The sequence below is a fragment of the Poecile atricapillus genome, chromosome Z (assembly GCF_030490865.1).
Source record: "Poecile atricapillus isolate bPoeAtr1 chromosome Z, bPoeAtr1.hap1, whole genome shotgun sequence".
Classification (NCBI taxonomy): Eukaryota; Metazoa; Chordata; class Aves; order Passeriformes; family Paridae; genus Poecile; species Poecile atricapillus.
This window is the reverse complement of record NC_081289.1, coordinates 77372938-77395960: the sequence shown is the minus strand read 5'-3', so window position 1 is coordinate 77395960 and position 23023 is coordinate 77372938. Positions and strand designations below refer to the sequence as shown.

At 36.8% G+C, this 23023-nt stretch overlaps 1 protein-coding gene across 11 annotated transcripts in view; it reads left to right on the top strand.

Annotated features, from left to right (window-relative positions):
- Positions 1-23023, top strand: part of PAM (peptidylglycine alpha-amidating monooxygenase) — a 132010-nt gene that overhangs the window by 89256 nt on the left and 19731 nt on the right. For 9 of the 11 annotated variants that reach the window (XM_058865363.1, XM_058865371.1, XM_058865370.1 and 6 more), the window contains exons 14-17: positions 183-254; positions 506-577; positions 16435-16740; positions 21399-21528. In XM_058865363.1, coding sequence (XP_058721346.1) covers positions 183-254; positions 506-577; positions 16435-16740; positions 21399-21528 — 580 coding nt within the window. The remainder of the gene's footprint in view (positions 1-182; positions 255-505; positions 578-16434; positions 16741-21398; positions 21529-23023) is intronic. The other 2 variants (XM_058865367.1, XM_058865373.1) reach the window with 2 other exon arrangements.

Genomic DNA, 23023 nt, shown 5'->3' with positions numbered 1-23023 from the left:
TGTCTGTGTAGCAAGTACAACTTGTAGTTTTTTTACTTCACTTTTTAATTATTGCATTGTGTGGTATGACTACTGTGATAAAAATATTAAGTATTCATTTCAGAAGGGCATTTTTTCCTCCGTAGGGAGGTAGTTCCCTTCACATGCAAAGGTTAACCTTCTACCTTAAACCCATTTTTCAGAAACCAAGAATAGTGATGCAAGTTCTTTGCTGCAGCAGGCCAGAAAAGAAGAGGAAGAGATTTTGGATCAGGGTATGCACTTGCTTATTTCTATGTACATTTATTATTTCTATGTTTATTTCTACTTCTATCTTCTATGGCAAATCTTAATTTTTTTTTTATTCTAAAACTAGTTGTTTTAATGCTGCATTGTTTGATAAAACTACTGTTTATATATAAAAATGCCAAATGTTCATTTCTGAAGGGCATTTTTCCCTAGCAGGGAGAAAACCAATTCTGTTCCCATGTAAAAGCTAACATCATATCCTAAATCAATTTTTCAGAAACCAAGGATAATGATGCAAGTTATTTGCTGCAGCAGGCCAGAAAAGAACAGGCAGAGACTTTGGATCAGGGTATGTACTTGTTGATTTCAATGTCAGGTAACGGACTTATTAATGTAAAATATTGATAAATTATACCCTGATTTTTTAATGAGTTATGAAGTTTTTAATATGTTTATCTTTAATTGATGCAATTTTGCAATGTTCTGTAAAGCTAATAGGGTTGCATGTTATATAAGAAATAATAAAAAGAATTAGTTTACCACTGATCTCTAGCCTTGTAGGTAATATTTATTAGTGCACTTTAATCTTATAATGCTTTCCTGTTCTTTGTTTGATATGCTAACAAAGGTTGTGATTTATATGTATGTGCATGTACTCTGTATGTAACTATTTGCTATTAACTCTTCTTTGATTTCTTAGTTTGTATTATTATGTGTGTATTAGGGAATAATGTTCTTATGATTCAGTATTCGCTGTACATGCAGATGTTGAATTGAGGCTGAGTGCAGCTGTTTAACACTATTATTTTCACTATATTTGTGTATATGTGCATGAGTGCATTACAACTCACATTGAAATGTGTGTCGTACTTAGCTCAAGGGAAAAATCTGTGACTTCTATAAAGATTATAGAAATACTCAGAGTATTATTTATGTTTCAGAAATACCTTAGACTCTTAGTTCTTACTCTTAGTTCTTTTGAGTTATATACTGTTAGATAAAAATTACTTCAGTATCAGGATTTTCTTTAGACTGAGGGGTAAACCTTGTCAGCTACAGATTCGTACACTTTCTATTGAACAATGTTGAGGTTCAAGGTTAAATTATAGTAAATTTCCTTTTGCCTTTAAGAAGAGCAATGATTGGCCAGCATTTAGAATTTTTGATAAAACTAGCTTCTAGAGTGTGAAACTGTCTTGAGTGAAAGAACTTTGAACTATTAGAAACAATATTTACAGTGGCATATCTGATGTTTATCTTAGTCAATTCAAGATGTATTTTTTAAGAAAGAAAAACAATTCAAAATTTTTAATCCTGTTTCAGAGCAGAATGAGCTATCTGCTTAAAAATTTACATCAAAATTCATGCTGTCAATCTGGTTTACCCTTATGCTACCACTAAGTGTATTAGCATTTGATCAAGGTTCTTGTTATGTGTATGTTTTATTGAATTCATTAGTGTTTGGAAGTGTTGAAAAAGGTCCTGCTGTTAAAATCTTTTTCATTTGCCTTTGAAATGTATGCAATGCTGTCTGGTTTGCTGAGAGTACTGTTTAATATAGGTCCTCATCTAACCTGTTTCTATGGAAACACACGGAATTGTTTTGTTTGCTTGAAATTACTTGGGTTCATGATGTGAAATACCAAAACACAGTAGTTGCTGTGAATTTAATTTCATATTCTTAGTTGTTAGATTAAGATAAATTCTCCCATCATTTAAAGGAGCCTCTCGTCAATTTTGTATTGATACAGCTCTAACTTCAGTTGAATTATGTCTGAGTAAGCAAAACAACAGGAAAAACCAGTTCAGATTTGGTTTTATTTTTGTCTCCAAAGAGGGAAAGTGGGGTGGCTGGCTTAGAAAGTAGGTTTTAATACTGTAAGTGCTACCCAGATACACTGGGGAAACTGGGAGCTGAAAATGGTCTGCAAAATGTGCCTGTAAAAATTACATAGAAATCAAAGTCCAGTTTTGTAGGGCAAATCAGTTTTAAGCAATGGTGTTGCAAATTCATCCATCTCCTCAAGTAACTTCAGTGAGTTAGCCAGTAGGAACCAAATTTGAAGAAGACCTTAATGACAGGAAAATTCTACGGTTTGGAGGGAGGGGGCAGTGGACCCTACACGCACTGGGTTCATTATACAAGTACATCCTTTCACAGAGGTAAAAGACATAAGTCTTTCCCTTTATGGTCTGGCATGACATAGTCTGTATGATAACCTTATCTACAAAGCACAGAGACACCAGAACTGAATCTTTGATTAGTTCTGTTGCTGCTGAGCAACAATAAATTTAGCCTTTGATTTACTCTGAAGAAAGCACATCAACAATTTTCCAATAACTCTGTGTTTTATCCTGCATGGGTTTCTTTCTCTGTCATTTATTATGTTTTAGCAGCTTATTTCCCCCTCCTTAGTTTCAGGCAACTGAAATAAACACTGTTATTTCAGTGTTACCTCAATAAACACTGAAATAATTGTTAAATTGTTGTGCTGCCATGGAGGTGATGCCATGATGATTTTTTTGCCTTTTCTTTTTATATACCTTTTATGTATTCTCAGTATTCTTAGCATACATACTTGTAACTCACTAAGCCTGATATCTTGGTATAGTCCTGATATTCTGCTAGGTAAAAACCCCGAACATCCTCAAGTCTCACAGCAGGGGGCCAAAAAGCCTTACACTGTCTTGAGAAACCAAATCTCTCTTTAGAACATACTTTATAAACTACAGTCAACCCCCATCTAAGGAAGAATACTTTAAAATAAGGAAATGTCATGTCATTCATTTAAACCTCATTAAGGAATCTGTGTCAAATATACTAATCTACAAAGTCTGTAAAATTAAAAATTCAATATACCATGTATGTGCATTTCAGTGTATTTCACCTTGACGAATTGTTGATCCTTATTAAATACCCAGATAACCCTTTTATCCCTTAACTGTGTTTGGCTTATAGTTCTAGAACCAGAGAAAAGGCATTAGAGCTGCTTACTAACCTGAAGGTTAGAGATATGGCCAAAGAGACAATTTTTATGTCAGTACCCTTCAATCTAAGGATTTGCCTCAAAAGGGAAAAACAAAAAAGTCTGCCATATGAAAGTATCTGCCTAAAAATATTGTGTATATCATGTTTGCCTGGGCATAGAAGTACCTCCTGTCACCCACAGGATTTTTATTTTATTGATACATCCAGGTTTTATCATTGCTTTTGCATTACATTTTCAATTTCATCATCTCCGCTCATCAGAGGTATATGAATAAACAATGAAAAAGATATAGAAATAAGCAGTAACCATCACAAAGTGAACCAGCACTCTGCATGAAGACAAAGCCAAATCCCTGCTATGTTAAAATTTAACTGTACTTATCTTAATGAAGCTGACCTCTTTATATAGTTTCTGAAACAGCAGTGAAGATAACTGTCTATAAGAAGCTAATTATTGTAGGAAATGCAAGTGATTTAGACATTTGGTGTATTGGAAAGTTTCCTGTTCCTGCTGAAGCATGAAGTCCCTAGTAAAACAAATAATATGTATGTTTATTTTTTGTTCATCAATAGAAGTTTGATTAATTGTACTCAATAGAAACAGTAGAGCAAAAATAATTTATTTTTTATCATTCATGATCTCTGCCATATGTCTTTATTTGTTGAAAAAATACCTAAGTGTGTTTCATTCTGCTTGTTCGGCAATTTCCTGTGGCATAGTAGAGTGTAATATAGTTCAGGTTTGTTTTGGTATGCAAGCAGAGAAAGCAGTCTTTACTACTGAGAAAGTTTGCTGATGGTGTACCTGAAAGCTTTAGAAACTTGTGCATATAAACAGTAACAGGAGTAGTTTCTTAAGAACAAGGAAAGCCTAAGATAGGCGATGGTTAATCAGATGTCCAGATGTCCATTAAATCAGATGATTTACTGTTTTGATTGGCTCATGATTTGATATCTCATTTTTTGTATATTAGGTATAATCATAAACTGAAGCAGAAGGGGCAAAATTTTTACTACTAAAATTAATCGAATTATTTGGTTATATTTATATTATTATAATATATATTTCATATATTAAACATAATTAAATAGAATTATGTTTAAATTATTTGCAGTAAAATTCAAGGTTGGCTTGACCTGAAAATTCACTAGAAGCATATAAACCAAAAATAAGATTTTAGGTTTTGTTTTAGAACGGCATATGTGTACACATATGTATGTCACATACACATATATTGGAGAGAATAGAGGTGAGATTTTCATTGTCATTCTGGTATTATGTTTGCCATGACACTTACAAAAGTACATTTTTACTTCTGTCTGGCTTAGAGAATTTAGGAGTTAGTACCAAAAAAGTAATACATATTTTGCTTCTGATGATAGATTCTGAGTCAAAGTTGCAGTTGCTCTCAGCACTGGTGTTGGTACTATGCATACAGTGGGATCTTTTTTCCCTTATGTCTCATTATTTCTTTGTTGCCATGAGACTAAATTAGTACAGGAATTCAAATGAGAAAGTACAGTATAAAGGAACCTAAGATCTTTCTTTTGCAATGTCCTAGATAGAGTCCTGTGAGGTCCCTTTTTCACAGCTGAATGTGTTAACAGAAATCCCATTAAACCTCTTACGTTTAAAGTAATACTGCAGTTTTAGTCCAGCATTCAGATGTAAGCTTCTATAAAGCTGCGCTTTGCATTTGCAGTCATTACAATTGCTGTCCTAGTGGTGAGATAGGTTGCACAGAAAATGCCTCTTTGCACATCTACCTTGTTGTTTTAGAGATTAAACTGTATATAGTGAGAGAAATAATACACAACAGAAAGAAAGCAATACGGCTCTGTAGTCTGAGGCAATTTGATGCTCTCTGATTGCAATGTGTTTTTCTCTAGACTCTTAACGAGAGTTGCAGAGCGGCTGCTTCTAAGTAGCTGGGTAGTCTGAAGTCGAGATCTGTTTTCCCAGTCTTTGAGGATATGCAAAGCAAAGAACTGAAGTTAAGTCTGCATTTGCACAGCTCCTGCTGAAACTACCTGGAAATGTGGCTTGAATGTAAGGTGTAGAATATGATACAAAGTACCCTGCAAATTCACACTCTGAGATGTTTCTAGGTGGATATGCAAAATAAATGACCATTCTGCTTGTGTAGCAAATTAACAGTAAATATGGACCTTAATTTCACAGTAGAGGCTGAAGTACTTTAATGCAAGCATGTGTTTCAGAAACCGAGCTTATGGAATAAAAATGCTAGGAGAATTCTTTCTGTCCAGTTAAAATATTTGTTCAGGAGATCTTGGAAAGGGAATCTTTGAATAAGCTTAAATATACATAAATTGTAATGGCTCATTAACTGTAGGAGGAAGTTTCTTTGTAAGAAAGTTTAACATCATAATTTGTACAAAATGCGGTCTGAATAAAAGTTATACAAATCTCCTATTTATTACCTGTTGGATGCCTACCTCACCTTTTAATTATTTTGAGTTGTAGAGTATACTTGCATATGAGTGCACACTCACACATGCACACACAGCAATAAGTATTTTGCACAAGGTATTTGTTAGACAGCTGGAAATATTTTGCTAGGTTGTAGCTGAATCTGTGAGTTGGGAAACTGAAATGTCTGTGTTGAGTTGCATATTTTCTGTAAAGTTCTGCATTTCTAAGAAAAGTTTATTACAATGAAATACATTGAATGAGGTCTTTTTGCATCTGGGATAGAAATCTCTGATTGGTTGAAGTGAAAGAAGGAGATACAGCTCCTCTGCTCTCTGCCCATCTCTCTTTTGTTTCCTTAAGAGGGAAAAAAAAAAAAGAAGAGAGAGGGAAATGTGAAGGGAGGCCTGCAGTATATTGTGGGATAAGTGTTGAAAGTTAAGTTGAATCAGCATGCAGTCAGGTCTTTAGTTTTTTAATAGTGTGGTGTTGTGATAATGTTACATGGCAAAGCCGTGGAAGCAGCATCAACCAATAAGATGATGTATTTTTATGCCAGCATGGGTTACATTTCATACTGAAATAAATTGTTTATAATCTACCCTTGCTAGTTTGTATATGACTGTAAGAAAAGAGAGGAGTTTGATTTGGTAGGTGTTGAAAAATCCTTAGGAGAGACTTGAAACAAAAGACAAATTTGTGTTACAGTATTGATGTGAGATGTGTAGAATGAAGTGTTTGAGATATTTTCAGATTAAGGCCAGAGGTTCAAGAAAATCTTATGATGTTTTCAGACCTTGGCAACATGTTTAGGGCTCAGATTGTATGGGCTCTCTTAAAGAGAGTACAAAAGATAAAAGTGAGTGAATTAAACCTTGGAAGAAAATGCTACTGAAAGAGGTACTAAGAGTGATATATACTGCTAGGAAATTATAAATAGGGAGGTTCAGAATAGCAGAGGTTTTGCTTGCTCTGTTAACACTGAATGATCCTGCTCGAAATCCTAAATAAAAGATGAACCTTTGATTTGGTTATGATAAGGTTATTCATTATCATTAAAAAAGCATCTTCAGGACAGTAGAAAAGGAATATCAGATCTAAGCAAAAAAATAAAAAGACAATTGGTGTAAGTTGCATATCTAAGCAAGAAGAGAGTATAACAAGCATTGAAAGAAGCCATTTGAAATTGAATATTTTGGTCTTCACTGCCTGGCCCTTGATTTATGTTCTCTGGCTCTTCAAATTACAGAGGGACATTTCCTGTGTGTTTCCTAAAAGGCTGTTTATCAATAAACAGCTACAAAAACTGCTTTTATTATCATTAGTGTGTCTGAAGAAATCGTAAGTATAGTACACTGTATTAGTACAGTGCAGTTCAGAGAAATTAAGTTACATCACAAATCTAAAACAAACCAAAATTACTATTATTGTTGTTATTATTGGCAAAATGTTTTCCTTTTTTATAATTTTGCTGTCTCTTTAAAATAAAGCATAATGATGCTTAAAAAATAAGCTGAAGATAGTGGAACTCCTCTGTAATAAACATTCTCACTTATGTAATTTTGTGAGACTAAATATATTTCAAAGTATATACTGTATGAATTAGAAATTTGAGGTGGAACTGGTGCATCCTATGCTGGAATTCAAATGTATGTAGTATATCTAAATGAGCACAGTGAAGTGCTGTGTAGTAAAACCATTGTCTTTATTGCAAGTCATCTAGAAATAGCTAGTAAATATTTTTTATTGTAATAAAATGATTGGTTCTTTTCAGGAAATTATTACTGGTCAGGAAGGAAAGAAAAGAGCAGGGTAGTTAGGTAGCTGTAAGGAGCTTTAGTTTTGAGAATCAGGTTTTGATTTGTTGACGAGGAACACATCTGAAAAATGTAATGTTCAGTGAACATTTTGCATCTTCCATCATATTTTAACTTGGCTTTCACACTTTCCCATTTAGAAACTTCTATAACATAATGATTTTTAAAAAACTATGCTTGCATTCTCGAAACATTTCTACATTAAAATACTTTGACAGAAAAGGAAAGGGTGATTGGAAACTAAAATGTATTTACCTTGGGGCAGTAGTAAAAGCCCTTCTTAGGGACATGCAGACATAGAATTAAGGATAATTTTGTTTATTTATTTATTTATTTATTACCTTTCTTCCATCCTGTTTTTTTAGCTCTGTAAGTGGCTTAGAATTGCCTTGAGAGCAAATGCAGTTCCTGGATCTTCAAAAATATGTCAGTTTGCCTATGCTGTAAGTGCACATCACTATAGGGCAGTGAGGGTGGCCAAGAAGCCCCAGAGCAGCTTAACTCTTTTCATTTCTTCATATCTATGCCTCCCAGCCCTTCAAATTCCTTCTAAAAGAAAACAGCCTTACTTAATACTTTTTGGTTCTCAGGAATCTTTCCAATGCTTTCATCAAAGCAACAGATTAAATCATGAATTGCATGAGAAGTAGTAGCAGACTAGAAGACATTTTTAAAGGTTTTTGGCCTATTATGTCAAACACTGTTATATATCACTTGAAACAGGCATTAATTGGTTCTGAAAACTTCTCAAGGGCTCTTATGACTGAGGCCAGTTCAGCTATCTGGGGTCCTTGTCCTGGTTTAGGGCAAATTTGGGAGAAAACCTCCAAGGGGCCTCCCCTGGGAAGCAAACCCACGTGGCCCCTTTCTCCCACCCCCCAACTGGTTCGGGAAGAGATTTCTCTGAGAGAAGTGGAAAAAACCTGTTTATTTAACAGGCACAGCATTACCCAGCACAAGAATGAACAATATCAGATTACAAAACCTCTCGCCGCTCTGAAAAGGTGACAAAATTCAGAGGGTCTCTTTCCTATGGGTGTTCGCTCTGTTATCAATTCCTCTGATGCTGGAAAATGCCGCTGCCAAGGCTGGGCTCCCGGTAGTCCATGGGTGAAAGCTCCCGGTGCTCCCCTGAGTCCCCAGTCCAGAGCAAGTTTGGTCCGTTCCAAGGAAAAGGGAAAGAAAACAGTCCAGGAAGGCCTCTCTGCTCTGGCTAGTTGGAAAGCCAAGGCAATCTGTCTCTTGTTGTCTGTCTGTGCTGTAGTCAAAACCTTCTCTTGGGATGCGGGGGGGAGCAAGTACAGTCTCTGATAACAGACTCGGTGCATCTTTTCCACTCATTTTTACTCTTAGATGAGATTTTAAGAATACAAAACCTGTGTCTGGGTTAGATGGATGAATGGGGATACAATTTAACATCATAATCAACCCAGGACACTTCCACAAACTCAACATCAGCTTCCAAAGCTGAGTCTGTGGATTTCTCCAAGTCATCACCAACTTGTGAGAGGTTCCAGATGCATCAGTGAACACTGTGAGAGCTTTGAGTGGCCTTCGGCTCCTTTTTCACAAGGAATGAGGTGGAATTCCTCGTGAAACAATTTGTGTGATGGTACATGGACTGATATTTGTCCACTATTATTAAGAGTGCATCTCTCTTCCCCTCGGCCCACTGGAATATCAACCCATGTAAGTGTGGTAATTTCCCCAGGACAATATATTTGAAAGGCAGCTCAGGTTTGAAGCAGTGTGCCTGTCTTTCTGTCAAGGCCTTTTGTGCTTTTTCAATTGCAGTTTTTGCTTCTGGAGTCATCTCCCTGGGAGACAGCAACTCTCTCTCCCTTTTCAATAATTTGAGCAGGGGGCTCAGGTCTTCGTTAGTGAAACCTAGCCAGGGTTTGACCCAGTTCAGTGATCCACACAGTGAATGGAGATCTGCTAGAGTTTTAGGATTGCTAATGATTTTGAGATTCTGTGGAACAATAGTCTTTTTAGTGATCTCCAGGCCTAGGTATTTCCAAGGTGGCATAATTTGAACCTTGTCTTTCTGCAGTTGGAACCCAGCAGAGGTTAAAACTTTAACCACTAGGTCAAGGGTGTCTTGCAGCATGTTGTTATTGGGACAGCACACTAACACTATGTAGTGCAAAATGATGGCATCTCTTTTTTCAGCATGCACTGGGGACAGCAATGACCCCACATACCACTGGCAGATGAAAGGGCTCGCTTTCATCCCCTGAGATAGTACTGTCCAGTGGTACCATTTCATTGGGGCTTCTCGGTTAATTGTGGGAAAATGGAAAAGGCAAACCGTGGTCTCTCACCCCTTTCCCCTTCCTCCCCTTTTCCCATTAAAATAGAGTCTTTTTCATGTTTCAGATCTGTCATATTTGTGTCCTTGTGCTTGACAGAAAAGTACTTTGACTTCAGTTTTTTTGTTGGTTGGTTACAGCTTCTTTCTGGTGTTTCCCTTATTGCTGGGTTTGAGGACAGTTCCTTGCGAAATGTCCTGGCCTCTTGCACTGGAAGCAGATGATACGCTGTAGCTGTTCTGGTGATGTCTGTGGCTTGTTCATTCCTGGTGTTACTGCTGCTACAGTCTTTAGGTTGAATAGTCCTGGTTTTTTGATGTGTGCACTGTATAGATCTGCTTTCTTGGCACAGGCCTGAATCATGTCTGCTATGGTGGGTGGAGGATGGATGGGCAGATTTAAAATCACTTTGCGGCAGGCCTCGTTGGCATTTCTTTGAGCCATTTCTTTAATCAGTTCTGCTTGCGCTGCTGGTTCTTTTACTTGCTGTTGTATCTGCAGTCTGAGGCGGTCTACAAACTGCAAGAAACTCTTGGATGGAAGTTGATTAATATTAACATAACTGACTTGGGTTTCAAGTGTAGGTATTTTATTGTAAGCTTTTTCTGCTACATCACAGATCTTATCTAAAATAGGTTTTGTTAGAACCTGCGCCTGGTCTTCAGGCTTGGCCCACCTCCTTCCCCACAGAGGTGCTCAAAGGTAATTTCATTATTTTCTGCATGTTTTGCATCCTGCATGCTTTGTTTGAGTTCATCTAGGAGGTTATTTAATGACCTTTTCCATGAACTTTCCCAAAAATCAAACTCAGTGGGGGTTAGGAGGCACCTGAAGAAATCTTTGAGGTCAGCAGGAACTAACTCCTGAGATTTTAAAGTAGCTTTAATAATTCTTTTTAGTATTTCATTCTTTTTGCCAAATTCACATTGTGTTTTGCATATCTCTTGGATATCATGGCAAGAGAAAGGCTGATATTGTCTATTAGTTCTTTTTTTACCAGTAAATATTACAGGTGCAGCTGTAGGCATATCCTTATCTTCCCCAGAGCCTGTATCTCCAGGGTTTTCCTGTGCAGTCCCACCCTCACTGGGCCCTGGAGGCCCCGCTTCACCCCCGGATGGGTGAGGGGACTCAGCTCCACCCTCAGCGGGCCCAGAGGGTCTTGCCTCACCCCCGGGTAGGAGGAGTGTTCCACCCACAGCCTCACAGGGGCTGGGCAGGGACACATCTCCCCGCCCCGGGAGGGAGGGCCAGGACACCCCTTCCCCCGCCCCTACACGGGGGCAGGGGGCAGGGCCACTCCTCTCACTCCCCCCCTCCCCGTGGGGACAGGAGGCAGGGGCGTGGAGGGCAAGATTACAACGTTTGGAGGTGTGATTGCAAGGTGATGTCATGCCTGAGCAGAGTGTGGTAGGGGGAAGGGAAAGGGGTTATGGGAAGAGTAAGGGAACTGGGCCGAGTGAGGTGAATGGAAAGAGTCATGGGAAGGGGGAGGGAGATATGAGGGGGGTTGCTTCACATGGGTATCTAGCACATGGCCAACTCCATCTTGGATCCCAGCCACGTGGGGGTAGGGGGGTTTAATAGTCGGGATATAGGGGTGCAGGGGAAGGTCTCTGATGGGGGGCTGAATGAGACACATGGATCTAGAAATGGCATTATTACAGTGCATTTCCTGAGTTTCTGGATCTGTTCCATGTATCTTTTCCAGGTCAGGGGCAAAGAGTTTAGGGGAAGAAGCAGGAGAAACTGATGGAAACTGCAGTGGCTGGTTTTTATGTCTTTTTCTCTGTTAATCAGTTCTTTGTGAATTATAAGAAAAACTGGGAGATATTTTGAAGCATTTTTGTCTCCATTTTCTATTTTTAGTGTTAAAAGGTTGCCAATTTGATCCCATGCAGAGGTAGAATTTACTTCTGACAAATCAAGCTGTGGAATGTTATGAGATGAAGCATTTTAACTTTTTTCTAGAGGTCTTAACCTTAATAGTGCTAAAAAATTCTTGCAATTTGGATTCTAAATTTGGTTGGGGTATAGATATTTTTGATCCCATTTCTGTTATTAAAGATGTGTTTGCACAACTTGTTTTTATCTTGTTTTACTGCAAAAGCAACTAAGCAAGCAGAGGCAGGCTTTTTTTCTTTTTCTCTATCAGCTGGCCACCCCCCACACACACTGGGGTTAAGATAAGTTCAGCTGTCCCGCGGCCGCTGTGTGTCTGCGCTGCGTGGCTGCCCCGCACAACGTGCTGCGGCTGGCTCCGCGCAGAGCCCGCGGCTCGGTCTCGGCGCTGCATAGAGAAGGGCTTCCACGCTGCAGCCACCGATCACACGGTCCGGGGCGGCTCTGCCACCGCTGCTACCGGCCCCGCCGCCGCTCTCCCTACACCTGCTGTTCCCCGCCGCCCGCGGGGACGCCCCTGCCGCTTGTGCAGCCTGTGGTTCTCACAGCCGCTGGCTTGGGTGCACCCCCAGCTGATCCTGGCTCGGCTCATGCACGCTGCTGCATGGTCCGTGCCTGGGACCTGCTCCACCCCAGTTTTGCGTTCCCTGCTGCCGTCGGCCGGCGTGACTCACCACTCTGACGTTGTCGAGCAGTAAAACTTCTTCTTTGTGAATCGACTTTCTCTGGGCTGGAGAAGGCCACCGATTCCTCCTTTCTAGGCTATATTTGTTTACCTTTTCAAGGTAGTTGATGTGTCCAGGCTTGCGAAACACACGTGTGTTTCCAGCTGGTTTTTGGGCGTCTCTCAGAGCCCCAGTTCGGGCGCCACCTGCTATAATATCTATGTCCCCTGGATCCCTGTCACCACTATCTGGCTAGCAGCAGCCAGGGAGACAGAGGAGATAGTTTTAGCTTAGAAAAGAAGAAGTTAAAAATGAGGCTCTTTTCCTCAGCTGAGATGGCAGTTGCAGCTTTATTTCTTGGTATCCTATGGAGTGAGGATCAGGAGGGAAAGAGGAAGAGGTACAGATAAGCCCTTTTTGAAAGCAGCAGAAGAGGGTGGGTTACACTCAAAACCAATAAGGAGAACTGGGGAGAAAGAGATAAGGGAAAGAAACTTACAATTCTACATTTCTGGGGGTACATTCTTTGGGTCATACCATTTTTCCTAACTGCATTATAACATCAACTCACATTTTGCAATGAACTTGCCAATGTTATGATTTTGTTTGTATGACTGTATACCAAAACACTGTTCTGTAAAAGAGTTTTAATAGTGTAGAACCACCACAGGAAGTGTAAACTTACTGGAATATGTTTGTGCATTGTTTCATTCTTAAGATGTTGGTCTTGGCAGATATCAGTTCTTTCAGAAAGAATAAATCACAGGTGTTTGTAGCCAGTTGCCTTTTCCATAGATGAAACTGCTGATAGCTTGCATGTAAGAAATACAAGTATCTTTTCTGAAAGTGACCTAATCAGACAGCTTCCCAGAGACTGCACTGCTAGATTTGTTTCTCCAGTAAGATCAAGTTGTTGATTCACCCATGTCTTTGTCTAGTCATACTCCGGCATTCTAAAGGTCAGGCTGTCTCACCACATACAAGACCAAGCAATGTTCCTTTCCTACTCAGTATCTTCAGGCAAACACCACCTTCAGCTGTTCCAGCTGGTACAAGACCACTGCAAAGCAGCGACACAAGATCGTGCCTTGATTTTTGCTGGATATTGCTTTGCACAGAGCAGCTTTTAGTCAGGACTCTGCACTTTGCTAGTTATCTCTAGCAAATTCTGAACTATTTCTTAAAATTAGGCTGCTTACAGCTTACTGGAATCTGCCTGGACACTACAAGCAAAACTGAAAAAAAGCTAGATGCACATTCAGTGTGTGGAATTCAGGGTGGGGTTGCAGACATTAAGTAATCAGGAAACTTAAATTCTTCACTTTCATGTGCCTTTTAAATATTCTGAGTTCTTTCAAAATGCCAGGATATTGACAGGAGACTCCAGCCTAGTGTTTGTGCCTGAAGTGTGGAGATACTGGTCATGTATGTAGACTTCATGGGTGTTTTTTGAACTTTGTGTGTGGAGATTCCACATTCATTTTCTCAAACACATTCACTTAAAGAGAGGCTCATAGTTGCAGGGCAGCTGTACTTCTGACCACTTCTGTTCTCTGACGTACACCCTTTTCCATACATTCAGACTGTTTCAAAATATTTCTAACTCTGTGGTTACAAAACTCCTGCTTAATGGAAGCTCTAACAGGACAACCTGAGCTTGGAAAATACCTTGTCTATAACCATGGATGGTGTCTGTAATACTCAAACTGCCCTACTCTATAAACCTGTGTTCAAAGGTTCCTCATATATCTTATGGTCATTGTCTCAGCTCTAGGAGAAAGCCAAAACAGATCACCCTACTTAGACTTGAATCCCCAATTAATAGCTTCTATAAGGACCACTGGAATTTTCTGTGAAGACATCCTGTCCTAAAAATTATTCCCTAGGCATTTTGTATGTGTCGGATAGGTAAATGAAGGAACTTCTTAGTCTTTTTTTTATATTTTTTAAATCGACAAGCAATACCTATTTTAGAGACTGGATTAATTATTCTGTGACAGGACTGGTACACCGGAGAGAGAATGCAGTGCTTTTGGCTGGAGCACGAAGCTGTCAAACTTCTTCACACAAGTAGAATGAGCATATAAGCTGTTAGAGTTCTGAAAAAACTGTAGTAAGAACTGCATGTAGAGTTCTTTGTAAGAACTGTAGTATGTTGTCATTTTGCAGCCAATAGTTGCAAGTCAGTTGATTAAACAGTTGATGTAGAACTAGGAGAAAGTGCACTGGGCAAGGATCATTAAACTTGCTTTAAAAAGGCCTGCAGTTTAAAATAGCATCAGGCTTGTTTGTTTAGGGAGACTTCTCATAGTTACATTAGATCAGTGCTTTTACCACTCAGACCTCTCATTGGAAATGATTGCATATAGGTCTCCAGCCACAGATAAAACCAAAACATTTGTTTTGTATGACATTCATTTACTTTTTAAAATGCTGGGAAGAAAAAGGCCAGTGTAGCGTATTTTAATACCAAATGTTTCCTTAGTAAATAGAAATTTCAGCTGCCTTTCTTCTTTAGCACCAGTTGCTTTAATAATTAAAGATCTTTCTCAGCATGGATAAGGTTTGTATGCAAAACTTCTGTGATATATTTTTAAAATATTTAGATTTGTTTTGAATCAGTACTTGGACTCACTAAATGACAGTATTAAGATAACAGAGTACTCTAGCTTTAAGAATTGCACTTGAAGCAAATAATTCCTATTTGTTATATAGCTAAATGATGTTGTCTCTTCTCTAATTTGCTTTGTTAATTTCATTGAAATTAGCCCTGTCAGTAACTATTTTATAGCAGAGTGTGTCATCTGGGATATTTCATTTCCAAGGGCAAGGAAGGCAACCCTTCCCTTGGATTGCCTTGGTTCAAAATCATTGAACAGGGACTGTTTAATAACATGACAGATCCACTAAGGATCATTTTCAAAAGACTTTATTTCCTCTGTCCCAGGCTGGAAGTGATGATTTCTGGTTCCAAATGAGTTTTCTTGGGTTTTGATTTTTTGTTTGTTGTGGAGGTGTGGTGGTGTTTGTGTCCTTGTTTATTTCTTTGATTTGTGTGAAAGCTTCATTATTTATAGTTTTACTTTTCTAAAAAATGTCCTATATAGCATGTCATAAAATAATACAATTTTTTAATTACAAGTGATTTGTTTTTGAAATAAAAGGATACTACTTGCAGTAACGAAGCACACTGAATGTCTCTTTCCACTCACATGGTGTAGTGGTATTTGATAGAAATGATAATAGTTTCAGGCAGCCAAGATACTTGGTTAATAAATTCTGTTTTCATGTTTCATGGGTTTCTTTTGCTTTGAGCTATTGTTCTGCAATATACTGAAATGTTTGTTGCAAGCAAGCACATAGAGAAGATAGTTGTCCCTTCACTGCCAGATGATATCATGACTAAGGAGTGTTACTGTTTGGAGTAAAAGGAGTAGAACCCAAACTGAATAAATAAAAGCAAATTTAATGGATCATGTCTTTTTTCTGCAGTGGATTTTATGGAATCAGTTTGCAAATGGGAAATTCAGTTTTCTTACAGCTTAATCTTCTTATACAATGACAGACTTCAAAGAAATATGTTTTTAAAAGTATCATGATTGTCTATTACTGTCTTTGTAAGTGAAAAATTTTATAAAACTATAGATTCTTTCCCTCTTTGTTTCATGAAAGTACGATAATTCTGCAGTAGCCTGGAAAATCCAGATAATTCCATCATAAATATTCTTTTACTGAAAAATGCACACTTTTTCCTTTCCCTTTTGCTTTCATTCTCCCTTTCTCTTTTTGTCTTGTTCATTGTTCCCAAAAACATCTCTCCAGAGGTGATGATTTTTTGATGCCAGTGTCAGGTAAAAGTGAGCATCTATGTGTAATTTAAAGTTGGTAATGATTTGACTTTATCTTTTTGTACTAGAAACCTGGCTCCTTCAGCTCCTGAGGGTGAAACTGTTACTCTTTGTTACTTTTGTCAATAACTGTTTGAATAACTTTGTTACATTATACCTCACTGAAGCCTTCTAAAACGACTCAATCTGTTATAATTGGTTTATTTTCTCGTTTTCTCTTATCTTTTCTCTTTTCTGTACAGGTGATTTCTATTCACTCCTTTCTAAGCTGCTAGGAGAAAGGGAAGATGTTGTGCATGTGCATAAGCATAACCCTACAGAAAAAGCAGAATCGGATCTTGTAGCAGAGATTGCTAATGTAGTCCAAAAGAAGGATCTTGCCAGAGATATCGCAAATCATGATGAGAGGGGCAATACTATTCTTGTCAGAGACAGAATTCAGAAATTTCACGCACTAGAGTCTACCTTGAGGCCTCGAGAGAGCAGATATTTCTCTTTACAACAGTCTAAGCATGGTGAGGGAAACTGGGAAAAAGAACATAAAGGAGGTGGGTTGGGGTTAATTTTATGCAATGAAATGCAATGTAAGAGCTGTGATCCACATTAGCAAAATCTGAAGGGAATTTCAGTGGAGGCTTAGAAGTATTTTACATGACGTTCTTCCTAACATTGCAATGTTCTTCCTCTAATTTTGAGATGTTTCACTGGGGTTCTTTTCCCCTCAACACCAGTACTTTCTGAACAGGACAGTATTGTTTTCTACTCTTAAGACTTTTACTTAATGATTTTGTATCAGTTATGCTAAAACAAGGATATAGTAGTCACAGGAAGTGAAGAATTTAATACAAGTAACTACTGTAAAATGGTCATTGGAATAATCAATACATAATACATACATCAATACATAATCAATACATTTTGAGTATGCTGATTATCTTGATCTATCAGATACACAATTTTATAAAATTTATTGCTGTAATATCTATCAGATATTTTTCTCTCATTCAGGAAGAGTGGCAGGTAATCCTGAAAAATTCTTCAGAAGTAAAATTTTCTGCATATTGATTTCAAATTGGGCTTGATTCTCCAGACATTCTTGTACAAACTGTTTTATTATGCTAGAAACAGAATTTATTCCCTTCAGGTTTCTATGACAGCAGAAACCATGGAATTACAGTGTTTGTTTTACTTGCATTTTGGTCTCTGTGATATTGATTGTCCTTAGCCTTACTTGCTAATGTGGAAAGCCAAATAATGCAGCATGTGATGAGTATCTCATAAAAGAAGCTGATATGTATGCATGAAAACCATCTGTAGCCATAAGCTGTAGCCACACATGCCAGCTTTTATGTTGCAACCACCCAGATTGATGCTTCCAAGTACTTTCGTACACATATATGTATAATTCATCAACCATTTGATTTTTTTTTTCTGCTCATAATGTTAACATGTATTGTCTCTGCTTATATGAGGTTCTGTTATAGTGTTCAGGCACACCAAAATCCTGGGTTTGTATTTAAAAGAAAACCAAAGTGTTTCCAGTGTTACATTGTGCGATCCAGCTAAATAAGAACCTGTCAAATTGTTGGCATAGGGCCAAAAAAATAGGTGATATGTTACTATGTGCCTGACATATGTGTAAATCATAAATAATTCCATAATCCTCACTGAAAATAAATGTTTAGGAAAGTAATGTGGATATCATTTCTGCAAAAGCAGTTTGTTCATTTTAGACTAATAATGTGTGGTGTGTACGAGGCAAAGAAGAAAATTCCTTTCTGTTTTCACTGATCCAGAGGAGGGAATGTCAGTGAGCTGAACAAATGGCTTAGTTTGACATCCCTTACAGCTTGATTTCTAACTACAGGAAGTATTTGCTTGGATATGTCAATAGCCATATTTTCATTTGGAGATATTTTGCTGGTGGAGGACAAATTAATAAATGAACTTTCAAATGATGCAGTTTTGAGATACAGGAAAAAAGAAAACGGACATTTTCTTAGTTAGCATTTTTGGGTGTGTTTTTTTATGTTTGTAATACCTTTAACTACAGAATTCTTGACCTGCAGAAGCTGTCAGTACCATCTTTTGGCAAAAGAACTTCTGTAGCAAAAAAAATCTTTAAGCATATATTTTGTTTCTTTTTAGGAAAGTATTTATATAATTAAAACAAAATCTTCCATAAGAGAGTTTTTCTCCTCAGGGGAAGAGGTAAAGTTGTCTTGATTTAATAAAAAATTTATTCTCTTTGTAAAAAAATTTGTATTGACTTGAAAAATTCTCATTTTTCTCAGGATAAAACTTTGCTGTTAAATTAATTTCATTTAACTGTTTAAAAATCACTGGTATTAAATTTTTTTTAGTATTTTTAGTTTTGCAAATATTCCAATTTTTAACATGTAATTGGCCTGAAATAGCAAGTGGGTAATACTGTAAGTAAAATACAGTAAGTAAAGTTGTTATAAATATTCAAACTTTGTACTACTGCTCTTCCTGCGCTGTTGTTAGTTTGTTACCCTAGAGTGGTCACTAATCTGTCAGGTTGATATATATCACTACAGCTAGTACAATTATACCCTCTAAATAAGTCAAAGAGTGTAATTTTCCAATTTTCAAAACTCTGCTGTGCAGTGCTTAATTAAATTTGTCAAGATTTGAATGAGTGCTCTGATGTTAGGGAGTAAATGCAACATTAGTTGAAGTTAGCTAAGTTAAAAGCTAGAATGATCTTCCAGGAAATTCAGGACAGTAAATTGCAATTGCATCAATAAACAAGGCTTTCATCTTTCACTTGTTTAGAGACTTAATTGCATATTCTAAATCTAGGTAATTCATTCTTTATTTTCTTATTTTTTAAATGAAAAGAACAAGTTGAAAGGTAGATCTGGTACGTAGTTTAGAGATCTTTTACAACAAAACTGGTTATATTGTTTTTTCTAAGTAATTATAAATTACTTAAATGGAGAAAATAATTTTCATTAGTCTCATATAAAACTGTTCTATGGTTCTTGCAGGGAAATAGTAATAAGTCTTAGTCATATGATAAAGGAAGTCTAAATTTAATGAGTTTTGTAAAAACCTAGTTGCCTTGAGATAAACCTGTATAAAGGACTTTCAGAATGGACTTTCAAAGGAAAAATAAAATACAATACTAATTAACAAATTTTGGAAAAATGTGATAAAATCTAAAGATTTTATTGAGGCTGGAGCTCTTGTGATTAGATTGTATTTCACTGTACATTCATTTTACTGTTTTGATCTACCATAAATCTTTTATTCCTTTAAGTATAAACATTTTCTATTTTATAGTATGTCTTCTGAGAGAGTAAATAGAGGTAAAAATTTAGTGTTCCTATGTTTAGCCTTTTATTTTTTCTAGCTTTTTTAAAAGCACTCAGAGGCTTCTATCACATGAAACATAGACAAACTTTCTGGAATTTGACATAAAGTGATACGGGATGAGCAAGTGGGCAAGTAGACACTCAATTCCCATTCTTTTATTCCTTCCAAAATCCAAACATCTGTGAATATACCTGGCACTACACTTGCTATGATCAACTCAACCGTACAGAAGTATGAATATGTATATTTTTTCCTTTTTTCTTAGCAACTTTTCCTTTAGCTTGCAGTTTTTGTTCAGCTAAAACTTCTACAGAGCAGGATATCTTGTTTTAGAAGGTTCTGATTACTATGCTGGATACACTGCAGTTGGTGATAGATTTCTTTTAGCTCACCTACTCTAATTATGAGATTGCAGTCCAGACAGATAAAACATCTCTTAGTCTGCAGTAGATTTTCAGCACTGGTTTCATATTTCTCTTGGATAGGTTGAAGAGAATTATTTTACCTCCACTGCGTTTCTGTTGTTACTCCTCAGACTACATCTCTTCCAAGTGAAATGCAAGGGCAGGGTATTATCAGGACAGATGGGTTGTACAGGTGGATTAAAGATTTTATACATTGTTTCCCATTAATTTTGGCTTTCATTGGAAAATCACTTCCAAGTGAAGGTGAACGCTTTCAGACTCCTTGGGTGGTGTGTTCTAAGGTCTGTGATCTGCCTTCTTTCAAAGCAGGATGCCCTGGCACTTCATGAATTTGGATATCTGTTTCACCTGCCTAGATGGTACCCTGGCAATTGGTGTTCAGGATCACAGCAGAACTCATAAACTTTGGGTGAACTGAAAGTTGCAAAGTTGTAAAGCATGGTTGCTTTCAAACATACTGACTATTAGTGAAGTGGCTCCAGTTTCACATAACTTGAAACAAATTGCTTCTTATTCACCATCAGTTTGGCTGTGTATGCCTACATGCAGATTATGCATTGTAGAAATACCTGAATTATGCTCAACAAATTAATTTCTGAAAGGAAGCAGTGGTGGATTTCCTAACATGCAGAATGAATTTTATAATTTTTCTTTTCTTTTTATTTTATCAGAATTAGTGATATCTCTTTTGCCATTGCATTTTTATTGTTGATATTCTAGGTCATCTGTCTTGTAGCATACTATAAGAGCAACTTCTTCCAAATAGTGGAAAAGCAGGTGATCTGTGAGAAATTAATTCTTGCAGTCCACTCTCTGCAACTTTTCATATATTGAACAGTTTGTGCTTTTTATCCTTGTCAGTCTGCTTTTACAAAAGAGATATTGAAGAGACCATATTTTTATCTTTTTCATGTTAAGTTTAAGACAAGTACAAAAGGTCTTCTTTTCTTAGTGTTAGAAGTTTTAATAGAAAAGAAACCCCATGATTTACCTTCCAATATTTAATTTACTGATTCATAGTATTTATTATGCATTTTTTAAATAAAACACTGATAGTTAATATTTAGATTTGTCTGCTGATTTCAGTTGTATATTTTTGTAATCTTCCAGTGTAGAAAGTATTTACAGAGCTTCTAAAACTTCTAGAGTCTGTATACATGTGTCCTTTCAAGATGGAATAGAATGGAGTCAAAAGCAGTTTTGACATTTGTCAAATATATCTATACATAGCAGGTTCCCAGTGCTTGTACATGCTTTACTATATTAAAACTATAAATTGGAATTAAATTGCAATGCATTGAATGAAAATACTGCATGTAAGAAAATGTCCATGTAATTCCCAATAGTCTGTTCCAAATGCCAGTTAACCATATTTGGATTTTTTAATAAATATGCTACATTATTATCTGATTTGTTTGTTTGTTTGTTTGTTTGGTCAGATTTCCACATAGAGGAGGCTATGGAGTGGCCTGTCTTAGACCTCAAACTAGGCCAAGTTTCTGGGTTGGCTCTGGACCCTGAAAATAACCTAGTTGTCTTCCACAGAGGTGATCATGTTTGGGATGAAAAGTAAGTAGAGAGCCTTGCCGAATGGTGAGGTAGAAGGTTGAATTCCTGTGTGCTGTTTATGTACCTTCACAAGGAAAGACAGATTGAAATCCTTTTTCAATTTAGAAATTCAGTTCTTGGGCTGAAACTGCCTTTCAGAGACTCAGAATAGAAATGGTGACTGACAATACAAGATGGTGAGTTATTAGGTCTTCAGAAGTAAGAATGTTTCTCCAGAGGAAAAGAATATAGTACATTAGGTCCTTAAACTGTATGGTCACATTAGTATGACTTTCACTGATATTAATTATCCCAACTCTCTGTGTCTCTTAGCAGGAATAATTAGCCTGGGTGAATAACATTTTAGTTTGGTATTCTGAAATTAGTACTTGGGTTTAAGGCATGCAAAGCTATGTCCAGTATATCTTCATTCATCTTTGTATTTATGTACACTGAATAAAATGGGATTGTTACAAGTTACTCTCTCAAAGCAAAGTTTTTCTACTCATTTGGTAAAATTTGTAACATTTAGAATCACTCAAACTAAAAAAAAATCTGAACTTTAGAATAGTAGTCCTAGTGTTTGTAAAGTGATGTAGTCAAAGGTATATTATTTTAAGAACAATACATTCCAATTAAGGGTACTATCTTTATTTTTACAGGGTTCTTATGTCTTTGATTTTTAAAATTGTGTAAATGTTTATATGGATACTTTTGAAATTGTAACAGAATACTGGGAGGAAGTAGTACAAGCCTCTAACATGTTATGTGTTACCCTTTTTAAATACACCCTTTTAAAAAATGTCTAATTTTTTTTGTCTTCTTTTTAACTATCTGTTCTCCATATATATAACTGTAAGACTAAAGGGTAGGGCTGTTTTCAAATCCTGATGAATTCATTTTAAGATAACATAATGTCTGAAAAATAGGAGAGGATTCTGAACATCATGATAACAAATTATGCATAGAATAGTGTTTTATGAAGGAAAGTTATTTAGGTTTTAAGCTAAATAACATCATGCAGCAGATAAGGCAATAATTTATTTCTCATACAGTATTCACATGCATCAGTGATATCTCCATCTCAAGTGTATATAAATACAGACTGTAAAATTTGAAAGGATGCATTGAACAACTTGTATTACTCAGACTTCAAGTATTCTGTAAAAGCTGTTTTTTATCTGTCTACTCATGAACATAAGTGCTGTTCTTTGTGTTGTTGAATAAAGAATTGTAAAAATATTTTTAAATAGGCTGGTCCTTCTGAAATACATATATTTGAGTGTCTGCCAATTGAAGTATACCAACAGTCCAGAACACAAAACTTGAGTTTGAGATCCTGCAGTATTGGGAAAGCCTATAGATTTTAAACTAAACAAAAGAAATTAGCATTCCCTAAAACAGCACATGCGCATGATGAATCAACCATGGTGAGAGACAGGCAGAACTGTATCTTCATTATGCTGTGGCTGCAGAAGAGGATTGGAATTGTGATGCATTGTCTGGAAATCCATGT